We start from the raw sequence: 19,031 nt of genomic DNA on the forward strand, positions 1-19,031 counted from the left end.
ATTGTTGTTGTTGTTACTATTATCATTATTAATCAGGATTAGGACAGATTTCAGACTGTTCTGAAAAGTAACACAAAAGTGACACACCGAGTTCTGAAACACAGTCTTTCCAGTTGTAATTCAACAGATGCATCTGTAAAAAGTACCACAAAATCCAATTGCAGCATATGACTGACCAGCATTCTTTTTATAAGATAACTTTATTGATTTAATTTATGTCTTTGATAAATTTTCAGCAGTTATAAACATCCTAAAAAATAACTGCCCATGATGATTGGTAGATTCCCAAGAACCACTGGCTGTCATTCAGGTGGGGTACTTGTTTAAATGTGTGGTCTTTAAAAGAATATTTCATTTTAACATAATTGAAGTTTCTCTCTTTTGTGATTGTCTTATCATTAACAACATTTAGCTGTTTAGTGGAGTTGTATCCAGTCAAACAAGGAAGATTTCGGAAGACCTATTTCAAGAACAGATAAATCAAATCGATAACACAAAATCTTTGAGCAAGGCTGTTTGAGATTTATTTGTAATGAATCATTTCATAATTGTGTCATCAGTTTTATACATAGCTATACTTATAGTCCTTCTTTCTTTTGTCCAAAGGAAATATTTCTAAAAAACTGGTACATGGAGAATCTTGGTATATGGATCAAAATTCCAAGTTCTTTGTACATGTAATGCTTAAAGTATATAAACACAGTGTCCTTAGTAAACCACCAGCATCTTTATCACTTTTCCCATTGTAATCCTGAAAAACAAAATAATATTACTTTATTCTGTAGACTCAGTGAGCTGATTGTCTTTCTGGGCCTTGGACTCTAAACTGCCCCTGGGCAGTTGTGGGATTATTTTGAATAATAAATTATCTCCCATAGAGGTAATGATCAAAATTATCTACTTATTTAACAATGGCAAACACTTCTTTTTTTGTGACACAGTTACTTTTCTCAGTAGCAGTGTTTGATTACAGCATGAAACTATGTTCTGTAGTTTCTGCACTCTTAAAATTCTACTTTTTCTAAATGAGTCTCTAAATCAGTAATATCAATGTAAAGAAAGTTTGGCTTTGTTTTGAGGTGCATTTTAGTTTTGGGGTTTGTTGGCAATTTTTTATTATTTGTTTGGTTGGTTTAAAAAAAAAAAGCTAAAGTACACTTACCTCCAAGTTTCCTACAGACTTTTGCCCATTTTTACCCCAGCTAAACGCATTCCTAATTTGAGAGAAGTAATACAAGAAACTGCAAAGTTGTATATAAGCTTGTGTAGCAAGAAACACCATCATCCACACCTCTTCATATGCACAGGCATACACTTCACTGCTGACACAAACTGCAGATAAGCGACTCAGTTTAGTATTTTACCTGAGGATCTCCAATGATGACTTTAATTTTTTAGATCACCTCTTTATTCTGCATAAACGCTGAAATAACAGTAGCAAATGTCATACAGCAAGGAAGAATATGAAATAGTAGTGGAACACGATAAAGTAAACACTTGGTAAAGCAATATTCAGCCAAAGACATTCAGTCCTGCAGCAGGAAAAGTTGTAGAAATGTAGTTCTGAAGTAAGGTCGTGGAAATGTAGCTCATTTGTCTTTTTACAGAAAGATGTCAATGGGAATATTGGTGAGTGTAGTGACCAATATATCTTCTTTTTTTGTTTTGATATATAATAATTTAAAACATCTTTTTAAGTGGAACTTAAGTCCATTTGAAAAGTTCTGTGACACTTTGTGTTACAGAACAAAGCGTTTGCACAACACAAAAAAGTAAAAAAAGTAAAATATTTAGTTGCTACTGAAAGAAATATTATAAATATATATAATGTTGTAAGCAAGATAATGTTATTTTTTTTAAATAGGTTAGAACTTTTTAACAAAGTTTAAATGTTAGTCATAGTTCTGAAATACCTGTTGTGTTAAAAACTCTTACCTGTGAAGTAAATAAACCTAAATGGGTTTCTTAAAAATTCTATTGAGACGTAACTGATTTCTAAAAAATATTTTAAAAATTATATAGGAGAAATAATTATAAAAAAATGGGCTAAAGATATTTTAAAACTCAAAAGCACTGCAATCCTCTGCACTTTCATTTCACTACCACTGCAACTAAGAAATACTGTACTTAGCATAGGGCATTTCAGAACTCAGAAAGCATCTGAAAATCTCAGTGTACTCATGCCTTTTGCCAGCCCTGGTAGAAAATATTTTTGAAATTTCATTAAAACCTAGGCTAACCCTTTTATATTTTTCTTTTCAATTTGCTTAGCATAACAGCTCAACTATCTTTAGGGTGAGACCAAAGCCAATATTTTGTGGTTATCAGTGTGTTTGTTTTCTGAAAAAATAAACAAAATGAGCTTCCATTGATTACTTCAGTGTTAGACCTACATGAACTCTAAAACAAGCTAATATTTTCATACTTCCTTCAGCTTCGTGGTTTTTAAAATTATGGTTCAATTGGATGATTCATGGAAATAAAATCTCTTATGGCTTTCCACCTATTAACTGTATTTGTGAAGTTATCCATGTGGGTAAGCATTTGAGGAAGAGGTGTCTGATGAAATAAGGAAGTCAAATATGGAAGTAATAAAAACTCTTTTGCCTCCTCAGGAGTTCCCCTAATTTAACAGCAAAGAACTAAATGCTGATCCTCAGCATATCATGGCTCCTTAAAATGGAGACCCAGAAAACCTACCTAGAGGTTTGTTGCACTGCTATAGTTTTAATCTACCTGCCTAGGAAGACATTAAACTGTAGCAGAAATGAACTTTACTATGCTCTACTGATTTACAGTACTCCTAGTTGAAACCAGTAAATTGGCACAATTACCTCCTCTTAAAAGAGTAGTGACAGGAAGTTGCTATGGGTCTCACAGAGGTAAATCATCTCTAAATGAAGATTTCCCTTATACCAAGAATATTGTTCCACGGCAAATTGAGTTGATGTTTTAACAAGTACCATTTCTACATTTTTAGTAGTTGGAGAGGGGTGTTATATGCATAGGAGCACATATATATCCATAGCTTCATTCACAGAATTTAGTTTATCTTTCCTAGAACACAAAATTATAAAGTGTTCCTTTTTCTTTTTCTGTCATAAATATGCTTGACTTTGCGTGGGTTTTTGTTAAATTTCATGGCTTCTTGCTTGAATTTTTTTTGCCTGTTTTCAGGACCACTTTGAAAATATTCATGAAGATCACACCCTATGAGAACAGATTCTACCACCTTCACAGCTCTTTGCTATCCCAGGCTCACACTACTTGTCAGGGAGCAGATGGATAATCCTTATGAGTCCTTCCATCAAAGACCCCTGATGCACCCTCAGGCATTTCTCCTGGTTTACGTTAACAACAACTCCAGCAAAGGAGACATACTCTCACTTTTTTTTCTGCATTTGGGTCACCACAGCATAAAAATATGTGTATATGTACATGTTCACACAGGGCTTACTCGTGAAACTGTTGCTGACTATTCCTTTGTTCAAGTCAAAAAGAACACCTTGTGACACTCAAATGATTGTCAAAAAAATAAGTAAAAGGGACTTACCATCAAAAGTCCAATAATTTATTGTTAATATGGATTAGTGAAAATATTGCTATTTACTTTTTTGAGTATATAAACAGAGTGGAGTATGTGACAAAGAGCTGTTAGTTTTCTATCCCTATAACCATCAGATGGGTTCTGATTAGTAGGACACCAGTGGTCTGTGAAAAATCGAAGGAACAGGGGTGGGGTAGGGGCGGAGGGGAAAGCTTCCAAAAACACATGTTGCAAATTTTTTACAAACTATAAGATTACAGTCAGGAGAGGAAATCAATGTGAACAGAGCTCCTGTGCCCACAAGACAGATAAACACAGCAGCTTTTATCCAACTCAAGTATCTTTCCATGAACGAAAAAAGCAAAAAGTGCTGTGGAAAGCAACCCACACTCTTTATATAAGAACATGGTATAGTCTTACCTTAAATTCTGACAAATGTAACGCTTAATGAACATTGATGATCACAGAATAATGCAAAGGTACAGCTCAATTTGAAATCTCCAATGTCTAGACACAAAAGGTCACCTATGGGCAACACTGAAGATGTTCTGACTGGCTAATGTTGATTTGGTCTTTAAATGTGATTTTTCATTTTTTAGGCAGGTTTGAAAAGACATTAGGAAATCTGATTTAATGCATTTTTGAACACATTTTTCTTAGCCATATCACAGTCACACAGTAAGTTTCTTCAGGCATATTGAATGTCGAGAATGATAGAGTCTGCCAAGATCTGAAGAGATAAGCCTTAATAACACTCATATTTTATAGTCTTTCCTTCTCAAGGACATTCTAACAAATACATATAGCACTACTGAAAAGAAGTCACATGTATCTTTGACATATTTCCATTGTCTTTCCTCAGTTGCTTACAGATGAGGCATGCACAGGGCTTACCACTTCTCCTGAACTGACCCCTTGCATGTTTCCTTCAAGGCTAAGATCAAATCTAGGCATGAACAGATTATTTAACTATGTTTCTGTTCTTTATGTAAACATCGTACTCAATATTCAGTAATAAGCAAAAGGGATTTAACTAAGCAAATTCTTAGTTTAAAAAAATAAAACTATGTTTTCTTTTGGTATTATTGGATCATTTTTTCAAATGTTATCTTTACTTTTGATATTAACTGGACAGAAACAAAAATCTTACTAGTTACACAGTCGTAGATGGTCTTTGTATGTAAACACTGCTTATTTCATTAACACCTTTCAATTCCTTTCTGTTATTTTTTCAACACTGATGACCTTGAATTCATCTGCATTATTTTTCTCAAACGACTTACATCCTGCCAATCAACCTCTTTTTTTCTTTCAAAAAAAACAAAGAGAATAGCGTAGTCAGGGATATTTGGGAGCATATCCAAGTAGTTCATTGTCTAAAATAGATCAGCACCTCAAGGTATGAAGGAAAACACCACAAAACTGTTAGCTTTGAAAAGGGACTGATTCAAAAACACAGTTTTTCAAAATTAGCAAGACACGCTCCCTCAGTACTTGACATATTGTTTTAAAAGAAAGGATTCCAAACTTGCCCTCAAAATGGCTATGAGCAGTCACTGGTGGCACAATATGAAGCAGGAATAATGGATATAAGTATAATATACAAATGCATGCTAATAATTTATTAAAGGTTTGTATGATTTTTTTTTAATTTTCAGTTATTGAAATGCATAAACTGTGAATATACATTTTCATTATTGTATTAAAAAAACAAAAATCACTGTTGAATCATTCTAAAAGAAAATTAATTCCCCTGATTTAGAGTATTCCATGTGTTATTAATTTTCTTAATGTAACTTTTTACCCAATTCCATAATGAATGGAATTTCTTTTAAAGATTTCCTTCATTGTAGGATAAATGTTCAAAATAACAATGAAGTATTGCTTAAAAAAATTGTTTTTTCTTACAGAATAATCTTCATGTTCATTACTGTTATTTACATATACTTCTACATAGTACAGTGTTTCTAATTGTGTTGTAACTACAGTGTTTGATCAGTGGAACAAGTTGTACTGCTAATACTGAACTGCATTAACCAGTGAGTGTACCTTTTTCAACTTGAAAAAAACAACCATCAGTTAAAATTATTTTCTATCATGTTGAATTTGTTTATGGATAGATGGATAAATATTATTAAGATCAATAAGTGAATGACAAAGGCATAAAAAACTGTAGTGTGATTTAAAACACAACTGGGAAAAAATGTGTCAAGGAAAGACAGGTTCTGGAATGAGCTCCTTAGTTAATGTTAACCAGCACAGATGGTTCGGCTGGAAGAGCGCTGTATTCAACATCATTATGGACCTAATCATTCACCAATTCATACAGTCAATTAAATTAGCTAGGATAAACAGGCACATTTCTGTGGACTTTAACATCATTATTTAGTTTTAGCATTAGAGAGATCTAAACCAGTCTTTTTCTAAGTAGCATCCTGCAACTTACAGCTACAGAAAGGTAGAGGATAATCAGACCTAAAGTGTACTGCAAGTTATCTTATTTCAGTATTTGATCCATAAATTATAAAATCATAGACTGTGTTGAGTTGGAAGGAACCTACCAGGATTATCAAGCCCAACTCCTGGCCTTGCACAGGACACCCCAAGAGTCACATCATGTGTCTGAGAGCGTTGTCCAAACGCTTCTTGAACTCTGTCAGGTTTGGTGCTGTGACCACTTCCCTGAGGATCCTGTTCCAATGCCCAGCAACTCCCTCTATGAAAAACCTTTTCCTGATTGTACTTGTGAATAGCTACATATAAGGTAAGTATATATATATATGTATACATATAAAACTTTACAAAGTATCATATCATTTATGGTATAAAAATAAAAACAAATTATCATGAATCAACTTAGCACTAAACCATCAAGGACTGTACATCTCTGACAATCTAGGTAGTTGGCATTGACTGATGATTGAACACTGACTCTGAAAATATGGGTAGGAATAGAAGAATTGATTGGTTTTCAAGTAAAATAACTAGTTTCTTCAAAGTTTTGTAATGTGGAATGTTGAGGCAGGACTGAAAATATTTGCTTGCATGCTTAAAAATACTGAAAGTCAAATTTTTGCCATTATGACCTACGAGACTTAGATTTTCTTGTAAATGTTTCAAGCTTACTAGTGTAATTATTTTAATTACAGACTCTTTGGTAAATCATATCCTAATTGTGCAACTTTTAAATAACATCATAAATGTGAGTTGATTGATATAACTGATATATGTTTAGGTCTTGAACTGATTGAAATAGCTGGTATATCTTTAGCTCCTAGAGAAAGACAAAAGCCCAAATGGATGGCAAGTTCAGTTATAAACTAATCCTTAATAAATTTACCCAGATTATTACCTACTAATTGTGTATATGCAATGAAAAGTGTTTTTTAAATTAAGTATCAGTTACGTAATGGCAAAAACTGTTTTAAAGTAATAGTTGTTTTTACATTCAGAGAAATGTGACTCTTAATTTGAAATATTTTTCTGGAGATACAGAAAGAGCTAAATGTGAAGATGGAATGCTCTTCCAAAGTGAAGTAGATGTGCACCTATTGAAACAAGCTCGATAAGCTTTACTCAATAAATTTCTGTAGAGTAAGTAATCAGTTAAATACATGTGTTCACAAACAAGTCCTTACTTAAAAGACTAATTATGATTACATATTGTGAAAACAAGCACCACTCATTTGCTGCCAAGTTTTTAGCAGAGTGGGTGAGCAGTCTCTGTTTCAGCATATTTTGGTTTTTTTCACGTCAAGAAGAAACTGTTGAGCCATTAATATATTAATCTTTCCCTTTTAAATTTCCACCTGAGAAAATGAGTTCAGTGTATGGTAATTAACACTAAAACCTGGGGAGAAAACAAAAAGCCCTACTCAAGCCACTTCAACTTCCTCCATATTGCTGATCCATGAGAGGCATGGTTCATCTAGTCTCGCTTTAGCCATGTAAGATTATCCAGCCTAAGTCAACTTTGCCTAATCCTTCTACCTCTTTCACTCTGTAGATACTGTGGAGGAGCCATAAGGCATGACTTAGACTAGAAGTTTAATTTTAAGACAGAAATGAGGACTTCCAGATTTTCTGCTTTCTTCGTGAAGTTTCCCAGAAGGTTAGAAAAACAAAGACTTTCCAAAAAAGACCAGAAAAAAGAAAAAAAACACATTTAAAAATACATTCCTCTTTCAGACAAGTAATCACTTTCAATTTCACTACTTTAAAATATAAGGAAAAAGACTAAGGGAGGGGAAAGGATGAAATGGCTCAAGGTGCAAAAATTAAAAAGCAAACAAAAAAAATTTTCTTTCAAAATTATTCTGCCCACCCATAAAACAACTTTTTTTCCATTCATAAGCAAAAATACAACAACAAGATTTACCTACGTACACTGAAATTAGATTAAATGTTTTTAAAATTATAAACATCGGAGACACACAATTAAATGTAAAGATAGAAGAAAAGAACAGGGGAAAAAAGTAATCATACATTGAATTTGAAAGCACATCAAGTGCTAAACAACTCCTGGACAACAGTCCCTGACAGCAAACTGAGAAAACTCTCTCTGGACTGTTCTTTTGTTAGAGTGTCATTAAACCTTACACTAGAATTAGTGACTCTAACAATCAGGGTTTTTTTTCATGATGGAATACTGACAGACATTTTCAACAATCCCAGTTCAAATAACTTTTAAATCTCGGTAACCACTTTCTTTATAAAATGAGTTTTTAAAGAGTCTAGGAATGGAAATACTAATATAATAAAACAGATACTCAGCTAATACGAATTAGTGTATTTCTCTAAAGACGAAATTCTCTAAGACTCACAAACAAATTTACCTTCCAATGCATTGATAACAAAAATGCTTATTGTGAACCAAGAACTAACTTTATAATCTAAGCACTACAGTGTAGCTATGCTTTTAACTACCCCTACCCTAGACTCCACTCACAATACTAGCAGGGAACCTGTTTTTCTAAACCCCAGGCAGAAACACCTAGAAATGGAAACACTTCAAAAAAATATATTGTCTAACAATGTGTACTTCATTTCAAAGCAACCTACTAAACACATTCTTAGATGAGTTATTGCATTTCAATAGCATTTTGGAATAACAAGAATAATGTTCAAGGAAATCTGAATCATGGTTAATCCAAGTCACTTGGAAATTTTGATGCAAGAGCATCTTTGCAGGCAATATAAAAAAGAGCAGTCATGAGCACTGCATACTTGGTTTACTTCTGATTTTTGTCCAAAGGAAAAAAAAATTGGTGTGTTTTAATTCATTAATAGATGCTTTTTAAAGAAGTTTAGAATATATTTTTGAGTTTGATTAGTATTTTACACAATGTTACTGTACCATCTAGTTTATCCAAAGCTGACTGAACTCCAGTATCGGAATAGCAATCATCACATGTTTGTTCTGTACTCTTTGCATTACTGAAAGCTCTGGCTATTTAAATCGAAGGTGCCTAAGACAATTATTACCATTTAATAAAGGAACCAAATGACTTCATGGGGAGGAGGGGGCAGGGAGGAGAGGGAAGAACACAACATGGATAGCACAGGACACACACAAAATTATAAGTATTAATATGACAGTGATCTTTGATTCTCCATATTCCAATTAAGATGTGACAGCATAATGACATTATGTCATTATGTTATCATATTGTTTAATCTAATCTTCCAACATACATTACAGTATCATATTATAAAAAGCTTATTCGGGAAAAATTAATTTGCCTTGCAGATTGAGGACTATGGAAATAAGGCACCTTCTAGTTTCTATTTTGCATTATTGACAGACCTTCTAGTAATTGTTCCTCTGAAAGAGATTAAAGAGGATGAAGGTTAAAACTCAGAAACAGGCAAGGTAAATATATTAAGTAGGGGACAAAGACCTGCTGTATTTACAATGACTACAAAATGTTTGGTTTGCTTTTTTTTAAATCTAGGGGATTTTCTCTACTATAAAATAAATACATAAATAAATGAAAAAAACCTCTAATATTGAGTTTAGAAAAATCTCTTTTTCTCTAGTTTCTTATCTCTAGTGGCAGAAACCATTTCATTCAGCAACCACATTTAAATTGGAGGTATTACTTGAACTTTGCATCTTTTCAAAAGACAAGTAGCAGTCAGTAAGAAGCATGTTATGCTCTCAGCATCCAGGCTATCAGAGAATTGTGTGAAAATCATTTTACAAGGCTATTGGTGTTCCAAACGCTGGGTGAAAGGATCTGGGGATATTCCAGAAAGCCCACATGGATGAAAGCTTTCTTAACCTACATTAAATCTTGATAATGTAATAATGAGTCTTTTAAAAGGATAATTCTAATTCCCCTATCTAGTGCAATAAAGACTGTATACAGCTAATCTGCTTTGCCCTTTCAATTAAACTCATCCAGGACGTTCTATGCAGTCAGCACCCTGAATGAGTCATTAAAATTCTCGTTCTGTAAGAGTTGTGTGCAGCGCACCGTTGTTTCTAAATTCCATTAAATCCAAACGGTCTTTATCACCCCATGACCACTGTGACTTCAATCAGCCAATTTAATTACCTTACAAAATTGTCAGCAGAAGCAGCAAAGAAAAACAGGAAGGGTTGTGACGTTATCAAATTGAAATCTTCCTCTGTGCTGTTTAATCTAGACCAGTCAATAACAATGCTTCTCACCTCCTTGCTGCTTTCCCGAGGCTCTTAACCTTACTCTTCTTTGAAAGATTTCTGTTGTTGTTTATAAGACTGATTTGAACTCCTCTCTGTGAGGATGTTAATAGATATCGAAAGCTTCTTGTCCTTGGCAGTAAATTTTTCATTGGCTCTGAATGCTGGACTTGCCAAGACACGGACCCCCGAGGGCTGCCTCAAGTGTTTGGTTTGCAGATTTTCTTTGCACTCTCGATTTGAAGGCAGACTGCCTTCCCCACTTAAACCAGATACGTAAATTTTCTCATTTCTCTCAAATACAGACATAAAGCTTACCTCCTTCCACTAAAAGGATGTCAATGCAAAATCCAAAGGAAAGAGAATACATATCCAGGAGAGTTATTGCAAGTCTTTTAAGAAAGCTCTACTCGATTACCCAGTAGGTATTTTTCACTTGAACTCTTGTCTCATGCACTTCTGCACAGAACTAGCTCCCACTGCTGTACAGTCACTTCCCTGATTTTAAATGTTACATTTTGAAAATGGTCTCCAGAATCCCAGAAATGTGTGGTTTGACACCCACTGGCAACTGCACAAGCAGTGGATGGAACAAGCCGGCCTCTTCTATGATTTTGCCACACTCGAACTCGTAAAAACAATTACATGGAGATAAACTCAATCTGTTTGAGACAAAGAAGCTCAACTAAGAAGTATGTCAGATTAGACCCGTGCTAAATCTTCACAGAGGAAGACTCAGGCATCTAGCAATTCCCCTCTTGGGGTTCCCACAATGGAGTTAAGAAATTAGGGATTTTTTTCCAAGGTCTCAAGCAGTACGTGATTATGTAAGGTTTGATTTGCTATAATTACTGTTTTATGTAGGGCATCAGGAAAGTGTTAGGCTTTGTGAGGCTTTGGCATAGGGTTTTATTTTAGAAAAAAAATTTAAAAAGTAATCAATAGTAGGAAATGTTTCTGGTAAGAGTTCAAAACTCTCCCTTTGTTCCTTGAAAAGTTTTTTCCATTCTGTCTTGAATTTCTTTCGCTTTTAAGTTGGAAGAAACCACATGCACACGCACACACACACACCTTTCCTTTATGGTTTATTGTAACACAAAGCATTCAGCTCCCTTTCTCATCTACTTGAAGTCAGGCAACTCCAAAGCAACAAAAAGTCAAAACTACAGGTATAGGCCCCTACTTGTCTTTACCCTTCTTGAATGTGTTGAAGAAAATAAAACATCACACAAAGTGGGTTATCACTTATCAGGCTATTGAGCCCCCTGCAACGGAGGTCTTTAGTCTTCCCCACACTCACGAGTAATGAGTTACCCGAGAGAAAATGCAATGGGGAAACGGCTTTCGCCTTCCAGTCACAGGTCCCCCTTCACACCTTTGCTGTAGGAGACGAATTGATCAGGGGACTAGAGACAAGGTCGGAAACAGGCAGTTTAAATAAATGAGGGCATTTTAGAGCACTCCAGACTTCAAAGAGCTGACACGTAGTAGTAGGTGGGAAAAGAGGGGGTTTAAATAGCCCGGGCTTTTTACTGCCTTGGGCAAGACAAGGACTGGGTTTCTGAAAAGAGAGGTGAGCAATTGCTGACGACTGATAGCTCTTAATAGCTTGTTAATTCAGAATTTCGGGGACAACTGCTGGGATGCCCTCAGGAGCTAAAGGTAGATCGAGGTGACCTAGGAAAAGCGGGAGGTGGGGGGCGAGAGGCTGAGTCCGGCCAGGGCAGGCTGACCTGCCCAGCGGCCGTGGGCAGAGGGGAGGCTCGGCTGTGCTCTTGATCCGCCGAGTTCCCTACGATTTCTTGGAAGTCGCTGCCCTGGGTCTGTGCTTACACAGGAGCAGTGAATCAGAAAGCTACGAAACATGATCCCCGATAACGTAACTGATCTGCCAGCGGTCAGGTATTTTGGCTTTTGTTCCGTGCCAAGTGATAAGGAAAAGGTTTCAATCACACTTAGCACTGCGGAGACACAAATACTAGGCTGCTGTTTTCTCCCTCATCAAGATGGGACCTGTCCTTTTATCTGCAGCAATGGTTTAGGACTGTTCCCATTTGACACTCTCGAGTACTGTATGCACAAGCCTCACCTCCAACGTTTCATGGGCTTGCTAATGGGAAACTGTTCAGAAACGGAAGGGAGGGAGTTTGGTCCCATGCCCCATGAAGCAAAGCGTCATTTAGGAAGGGCGCCAGGGGTGATGCCCGAACACCACGTTGCCTAACTCCAGCAGCAGCAGCAGCAGGCGGGTGTCCAGGTGTCTGAGTAAGTGTCTCTGGGGCGGGAACAATGCCATCGCACAAGCCTCTCCCCGTGTTTCCTCCTTAAGACTCAGGCAGAAATAACCTCCCGCATTTGACAGATAGCCCAGGCCGTTCGACTTCCCTGTGTGGATGCTAAAAGGTAGTTTGAGAGCGAGAAGGAGGGAGAGAAAGGACATGCTGGCTAGTCCCAACATAAGAGGAGCCGTGGGAAGGACAATGTGAATCCATGGTGGCTAATTTGCAGAGAAGGAATGAGGGGGCTGCAGTTCTGGCAGGCTTCAAGCTCTCCCGTGTTGCCATAGCGCTGCTGGCTGAGGAAGAAGAGCGGGGGCTGGCAGGCTGCCTTCTGGAGGGAATCTCCTCAACTCTCGCTTCTCCTCGGGAACGACTCCACGGCATCCCGTCCTCCTGGTCGCAAGGACATCCCAAAGGGACAGATAGCACGGGAATCCAGAGGGGGAGGCAGGGTATTCCCCCTCAGAAATAACGAAAGCTTTTTCACAGCTCACTCCCTGTTCCTTCCGTCCTCCCCGCCATGCCCTACACAGTGACAGAGATGTCAGCCTTTGGGGAAGGAGCTGAAGTTCTCTCGTGGTCACAGAGTCAGCCCACACCTGGACTAGGCTAAATCCAGACTCCTTAAAACATAGATGTGCAACGGGTCTGGATGACCAGGGCAAAAACCTTCTTTGTGCTCTCTCACATTTAACATTCTCCATAATAAAATAAACTCCAACTACTAACCAACTAACCAACTACTCCCTTTCTACTTCTAAGGCTCAGTGATGGGTTGGAGACAATTCTTTTGAAAGACAAAAAAAAGCATGATGCGGGATTCCTACTCCGCTGCTACAAACGCTGGAGTGAGCACAACTCGTTGGCCAGCTGTGTGACCAGAGTAACTAACCTGGTACATGCACCACCACGTCACTGGATGCCAGAGTCCCGCTGTATTACCTTTCAGCCTCGGAATTATTTATTATTCTAACCATTGTCAAACCTCTCCTCCCCACGGCTGTCTCTACAGGTACACTGGACTGGAAGTTCAGAGGAAATGCCATTCTAAAGAAGGAAAGTCCACACACACACACACTTGCTATTGCTGTGGCCGAGAAGATGTCTATTTATATAGCTATCCCTGAATGTAACTCAGACACCTAGAGACTAACCCTCGGGGCCCGTTAGGAATCCCGGTTCGTGGAAGGACAGACAGCCGGACAGTGCCAGATTGCAAGCAGTCCTAGCACTCTATTCACGGCCATGAATACGTATCAGACTGATTGCCAAATAGACCCCACAATGATATATGGACCCGTTTAGCCATGTTTAAAGTAATAAGCATTCCTGAAGACGGTTGCTAAGAGCAACGTGACTTAAGCACCACCTTTAGACCAGATGGAAGCAGAAAAAAAAAGTGCTGCTAGGAATTCAGCACACGGGATGGATAACAGCCTGGTTACTTTTTAATCATTACTCACCTTCCCCTCCATATAAAACTGTGTGCGGGGGTGCTGATTTAAATAAGATCTATCTAAAATAGGCACAAATCAAGTCACTACTCGCAGGCAAAGGCAAGAGCTTTCAGTGTCCCACAGAAATGAATGTAGCGGCTACAACAGTTTATCATGACTGAGGGAGCCGCACTTCCTCCCTCCAGCTATGCTGTCGGCAGTCACAGAGGATGCCGCTTGTCTAGGAAAGCAACTTTCGGCCTGTTCCCTCCGCCACCCTCCCCGCCGCGGCTCGCCTGCAGTGCTCGGGCGACCAGGAGGACGCTGATGCGGGGCTCCTGTCGTGGCTCACCCCGGACTAGCGTCGGATGACTTTCCCTGGCCGCACAGCCCCCCTCGGACCTGCGGGTAACTTTCCGTCCTATCCTTCCTCACTGCAAAACTTCTGTAGGGCATGCAGCGGTTGGAATTTCTCCCTCGCTCGCTTGCTTATACACACGTACACACGCGCGCATGCACAGGCAGAGCTCTTATGGTTAGTGCCACGGTCCAGCCGGGCTAGTCTTTAAATTGTAAACCCGCTCTGCTCTCCTTGAAATTTCATTCTGATCTACTTTTTTTTTTTTTCCCCGGGAGAGAGGGTAAATCATGCAACTTTCCGCGCATAGAAATGCTGTGCTTTTGAAAGGTACCGTAAAAGCTCTTTCACGACCACTGCTCAAGACATAAATCATCTCTTCTCTGACCCTAAACGCCACTCAAGTGTCAAGCAAGTAGACAGACGCTTCAAGGGAAATCAGCCCAAAGGGCTCAATTCACAGCCTTGCGCCCGCACGGGATCGGCTCGGGGGGATCAGAGACGGGCGGCCGAAACTTAACAACTAGTTGACAGGTTTTTAACTGATCAAGTACATCAAGCATCGTATTAGCCATGCTTTCCCCTACTGTGGAAACAATAAAGGAAAACAATGGAAACAATTGCGAGGAAGCCATGCAAGCTGCGCAGAGCCTTAGGCAACCGCGTTTGCCAGTCATTTTTGTATTGTTATTATAATTATCATCATCATCGTGCCGTTACTAGGGCTACAATGAGCTGCAACGACAGAAAACAACACACAGCAATTCATCCCTCCGGATGCAAAATAGAGAGGGACTTCTGTGCCCGACTCCGGTAGCACGTCCCAGCTCTCCCCCAGCATCCCCTTCTGAGTCAATCCTACGTAAATCACATTCAGGCTTAAATGAACAATGAAAAAAGTGTCGGGAAATCTTACCAAATCTTAATACATGTGTGGTTCCTTGAGAATATCCAATCCACAGTAACCAAAGAAGGAATCTAACGGTGCATCTGAAGACTGAATTAGTTACAACAGGGGAAATAATCTTCATGATGTTTCTATGCACACACGCGCTGCCTTACTTCCCCCTTCTAAGCCGTCAGGTTTCCCGGTAGGGTGAGAATGAGGATACGTAAACTGATGGCCCTCAGACACGATCACGGCATGGTCACAGAGAGAGGAGAGAGTCTACGCTTCCCAAACCCATTAGCAATCCCTGCATGTTCTTCATTCACTGCGCCAAGGAGCAACCTTCAGCTGCAAGGAATGGTGGGACATCCATGTTAGTCGGGGGAGAATCCTTGAGAAATCCAAACACACACAGTGTCCAGCTGAGTAAACCTGGGAGGCAAGAAAGGAGGAAAATCAATAGGTAATCCAGCTCGAGAAATCGCTGAGGCATCGCCACATAGCGAGCACCAGCCGTTTCACTGGCGAAGCTTTTGCCGTGCTTCCATTCTACTGCACTGCTACACAGCTTCTGACGCGAAGCCAAGATTAAGTGAGAGAAATTGAGATAGCTCTTCTCTGCTTAAGGCTGCCTGCCAGACAGCCTTCCCAATTTCTATTATGCAACCGATCTGATCGCCTGGCGTTGTTGAAGGAAAAAATCAGCTCGGTTTTATTCACATGCTTCTAATTGTTATTAGTATTTCAGTTGTTCTGAACAATATCTATAAGGGGTGGGGGGTGTGCTACAGGGGAGAGGGGAATCGTTTGTGCAAAAATCAATTCATGCATTTTAATAGCTGACTGCCTGGGTCGAAATCACTTATCTTTAGAGTTGTGAAAGAGAAGGCTGACAACAAAGTCATGCAGGTTATCAGAGTAACATTCCGGCTTAAAAAAAAAATCATGATATTTACATTCACTAACTGTTACTCATGTTAATGTATGAAGTAGGATAAATGCAATGGCTTGTATACTGATCGTCCTTAGGAACTTGCTCCAGAAACAATGATTACAGAGCACCAGCCTGATTTTGCAAGGTAAACAGAAATCGGCAGTACTGGAACAACCTTGTTGAATGCAAAGACCTGTTTCGCTAAACTTAGTAGAATTGCAATGTTTCTTAACAGACAGTAACTTGGGGATTTAGTAGTTTATGATTTTTACTTTATTCTGCCACTCTCATTTGCACTCTGCTTTCCTTTCACTCTACTATTATGGAAATGTTGCTGTACCTCCCTGTACTGAGAGATCTATGTAGTTTGTCATTTGGAGTCCTCAGTGAGAACAATAACACTTGCCAGTTTGATAATGGAATACTGAGTTTATATCTTCAAATGCAGTCACAGACTTTGTCTTTTGACCAGGTGTCTCAAAGAAGATAAACTCATTCTGTGGACTACTTCAGATTTTCCTTGGAAATACAATTAGTTGTGTGCCTGAATCCATTGAAATACATTGAATTGGGACTGTCAGGTTTTGCAATTTAAGTGAAGCTCTTGCTGAACCTACTTAAGCTTTATTACAAACACTAAAAGATAATTTCTATATTTCCCACCAGGAAAATGAATTGATTTTATTCTACATTCTGCCTACAGACATCTTTTGTCTCCTTTATCTCCCTCCCTGCCTTTTATTACTAAAGAAAATATCACTGCGAGACTTCCCCCACAGGTACATACAGATGAACACAGAATAAACCTAACTTTACAGAAATAAATACCGATGATACCAAGCTAATGAGAACACTCTGAGGAAACTATCAGAAGCAGAGCATGGCAGAGGTGAGTTACAGTTTGTTCTTAAATAACATCCATGTGTTGTAGACATGTAAATAAGTAACAGCAGCATTTAATTATAACATGTAGTGTTGGTGCTCTGCATCCTTAAAAGTGTTAGCAATTCAGAGTAACTTTTTATTATCTTGCATTACTGATTTCCTCTGCACACTTTTAGTTGAAACACTGTAAAACGCTGATGAAAAAAAAAGTACGTTCTGTGAGGGGATTATTAAACATCATTGATTTTTTTTTCCTTAAGATGGAGGCATAACTGCAGTGTCAAAAATAACTATCACGAATGGCTAGTTCTGCAGTCTAGCAGGGAATTCAATCAGACGATTTGACTACTGGAGCACTTTAAAAAGAACACCTGGTGTTAAAAGCAAGGATATCTAGCGACTCCTTCAGTTCACACTTAGAATATCTCCCAGTTAAAACGCAGAGAGATTCTTCTGTTTTCTGTTTCATTTATTCTCTTCTACTCGTTTATATTTTATCTTAGTCGGAGGAAAAATAAAACCGACCCACGCGAATACTATGAAAGTTCTTTGCCTCCCTCCCTGGTGTTGTTGAAATAAAGGACATTAGACATCTTTAGATATGTTTGTAATTGTGAATGCTCAGATGCAGCTTGCTGCCTAACCGAATTTTTACTTATTTATTTCATTTAGTTTTGGTAAGTAGTTTTGAAAATATAATATTCATGGTCAACTTTAGCCCATTAAACAAGAGATAAACTTTGGGAAAAGTCACTGCTGTTATCAGTCTGATTTTCTAAGGACTCAAAAAAAATACAGCTACCTGTAATCTCAGCACAACAGAGCTCCTAACTCACTGAGGTGTTTAGAATTTGAATCATAAAATAACTTGTGGTTAATTCCTGTTACTACTAAACACTCAGCAGCCCACGCTGCAGCCCCTGGTCTCACGCCTGAGGCTCACACCGGGTTTCCTTCCCCCCGCGCCAGCATCCCCCGCCGCCGGCTGCGGCCTCAGCACCACGGACAGCGCCCGGCGCAGCCCCGGTGGCCCCTTCAGCACCGCGGAGAGCACTCCTGGTCGCCACCGCCCCTGCTCCAGGTGTCAAAACGCCTTTTCTGTCATCCTTTCCAGTCATTTCACGGTATGGAAAGAAAATTAAAATTTGTTATCTGCTTCTTTAAAGACATATATTATATCCTCGATTATGTTAGCTAGCCAGCTATTTTGTGGCATTTTATGTGTTCTGAAGGAGTACCACTCTCCTTATCTGCTATCACACATCACCTAATGCTCTGGATTAACATCCTTTCCCATTTCTTTCAAACCGTAGCTACCACCGTGAGGAAAAGTCGTAGTTAACTCAGAAATATTTCCTCAAGAATATCAGTTCGTTATATACAAAAAGTAAATCTTGGGAGACATCAGATGTTTAGAACTCACTATATTTGGTGACTGAAGATCACTTATAGACTATCTAATTAACTCAAGCCTCAATCTTCACCACCCTAAACTCCGTTTCTGTTAATTGGAGTTTAACTTCACTTCTTCGGGAAAGGGAAAAGAAAGGGAACCCTTTAAAAAGATACCTTTGTGCACACTCCAGAATGATTTCAATATTAAAACAGGTAAAGGTTCTTAGTGTCTTTCATATTTCTTCCTCTGTGATATGCACAGTTCAAAGGCTGCAAATCCCTAATAAAATGTCATGGATAAGCTGGTCTTGTGTTTTGGGAGCTTGTCACCAGTGTTACACAGCTCTTTTCATATTAAAGTCTATATGAAACTGCCCTCCACACTTCAGTGATCTGCAACAGGGAAATCTACAATTCCTTGGATATATGTTTTGATTTGTTTGGTCATCTATCTTATACATGCTGGTAACACATCTCTAATACACAAGGACATCTTTAATACACAAGGACAATGTTCAAGTGCAGCTGATATGAAAAATAGTAATCCAGCTACAGGCAGGGAAAGAAGAACAGACAATCTGAGGCCTTTACGTCTTTTCTGGTTAATAAAAACCTGCTGCACTTTTAGCTGTGTGTCAAGT

The 19,031-nt window shown here is 38.5% G+C and overlaps 1 protein-coding gene across 1 annotated transcript in view; it reads right to left on the reverse strand.

Annotated features, from left to right (window-relative positions):
* The window catches only part of LOC113974765 (glutamate receptor ionotropic, kainate 2), a gene marked incomplete at its 3' end in the record, with an annotated part of 340,470 nt that extends 324,555 nt beyond the window's left edge, over window positions 1–15,915 (reverse strand). The window contains exon 1 of the mRNA XM_027698214.1: window positions 15,204–15,915. Coding sequence (XP_027554015.1) covers window positions 15,204–15,318 — 115 coding nt within the window. The remainder of the gene's footprint in view (window positions 1–15,203) is intronic.
* Window positions 15,916–19,031: the final 3,116 nt, after the last annotated feature.

This window comes from Neopelma chrysocephalum, unplaced genomic scaffold, assembly GCF_003984885.1.
Source record: "Neopelma chrysocephalum unplaced genomic scaffold, ASM398488v2 Primary Assembly neopelma1_23b, whole genome shotgun sequence".
Classification (NCBI taxonomy): domain Eukaryota; kingdom Metazoa; phylum Chordata; class Aves; order Passeriformes; family Pipridae; genus Neopelma; species Neopelma chrysocephalum.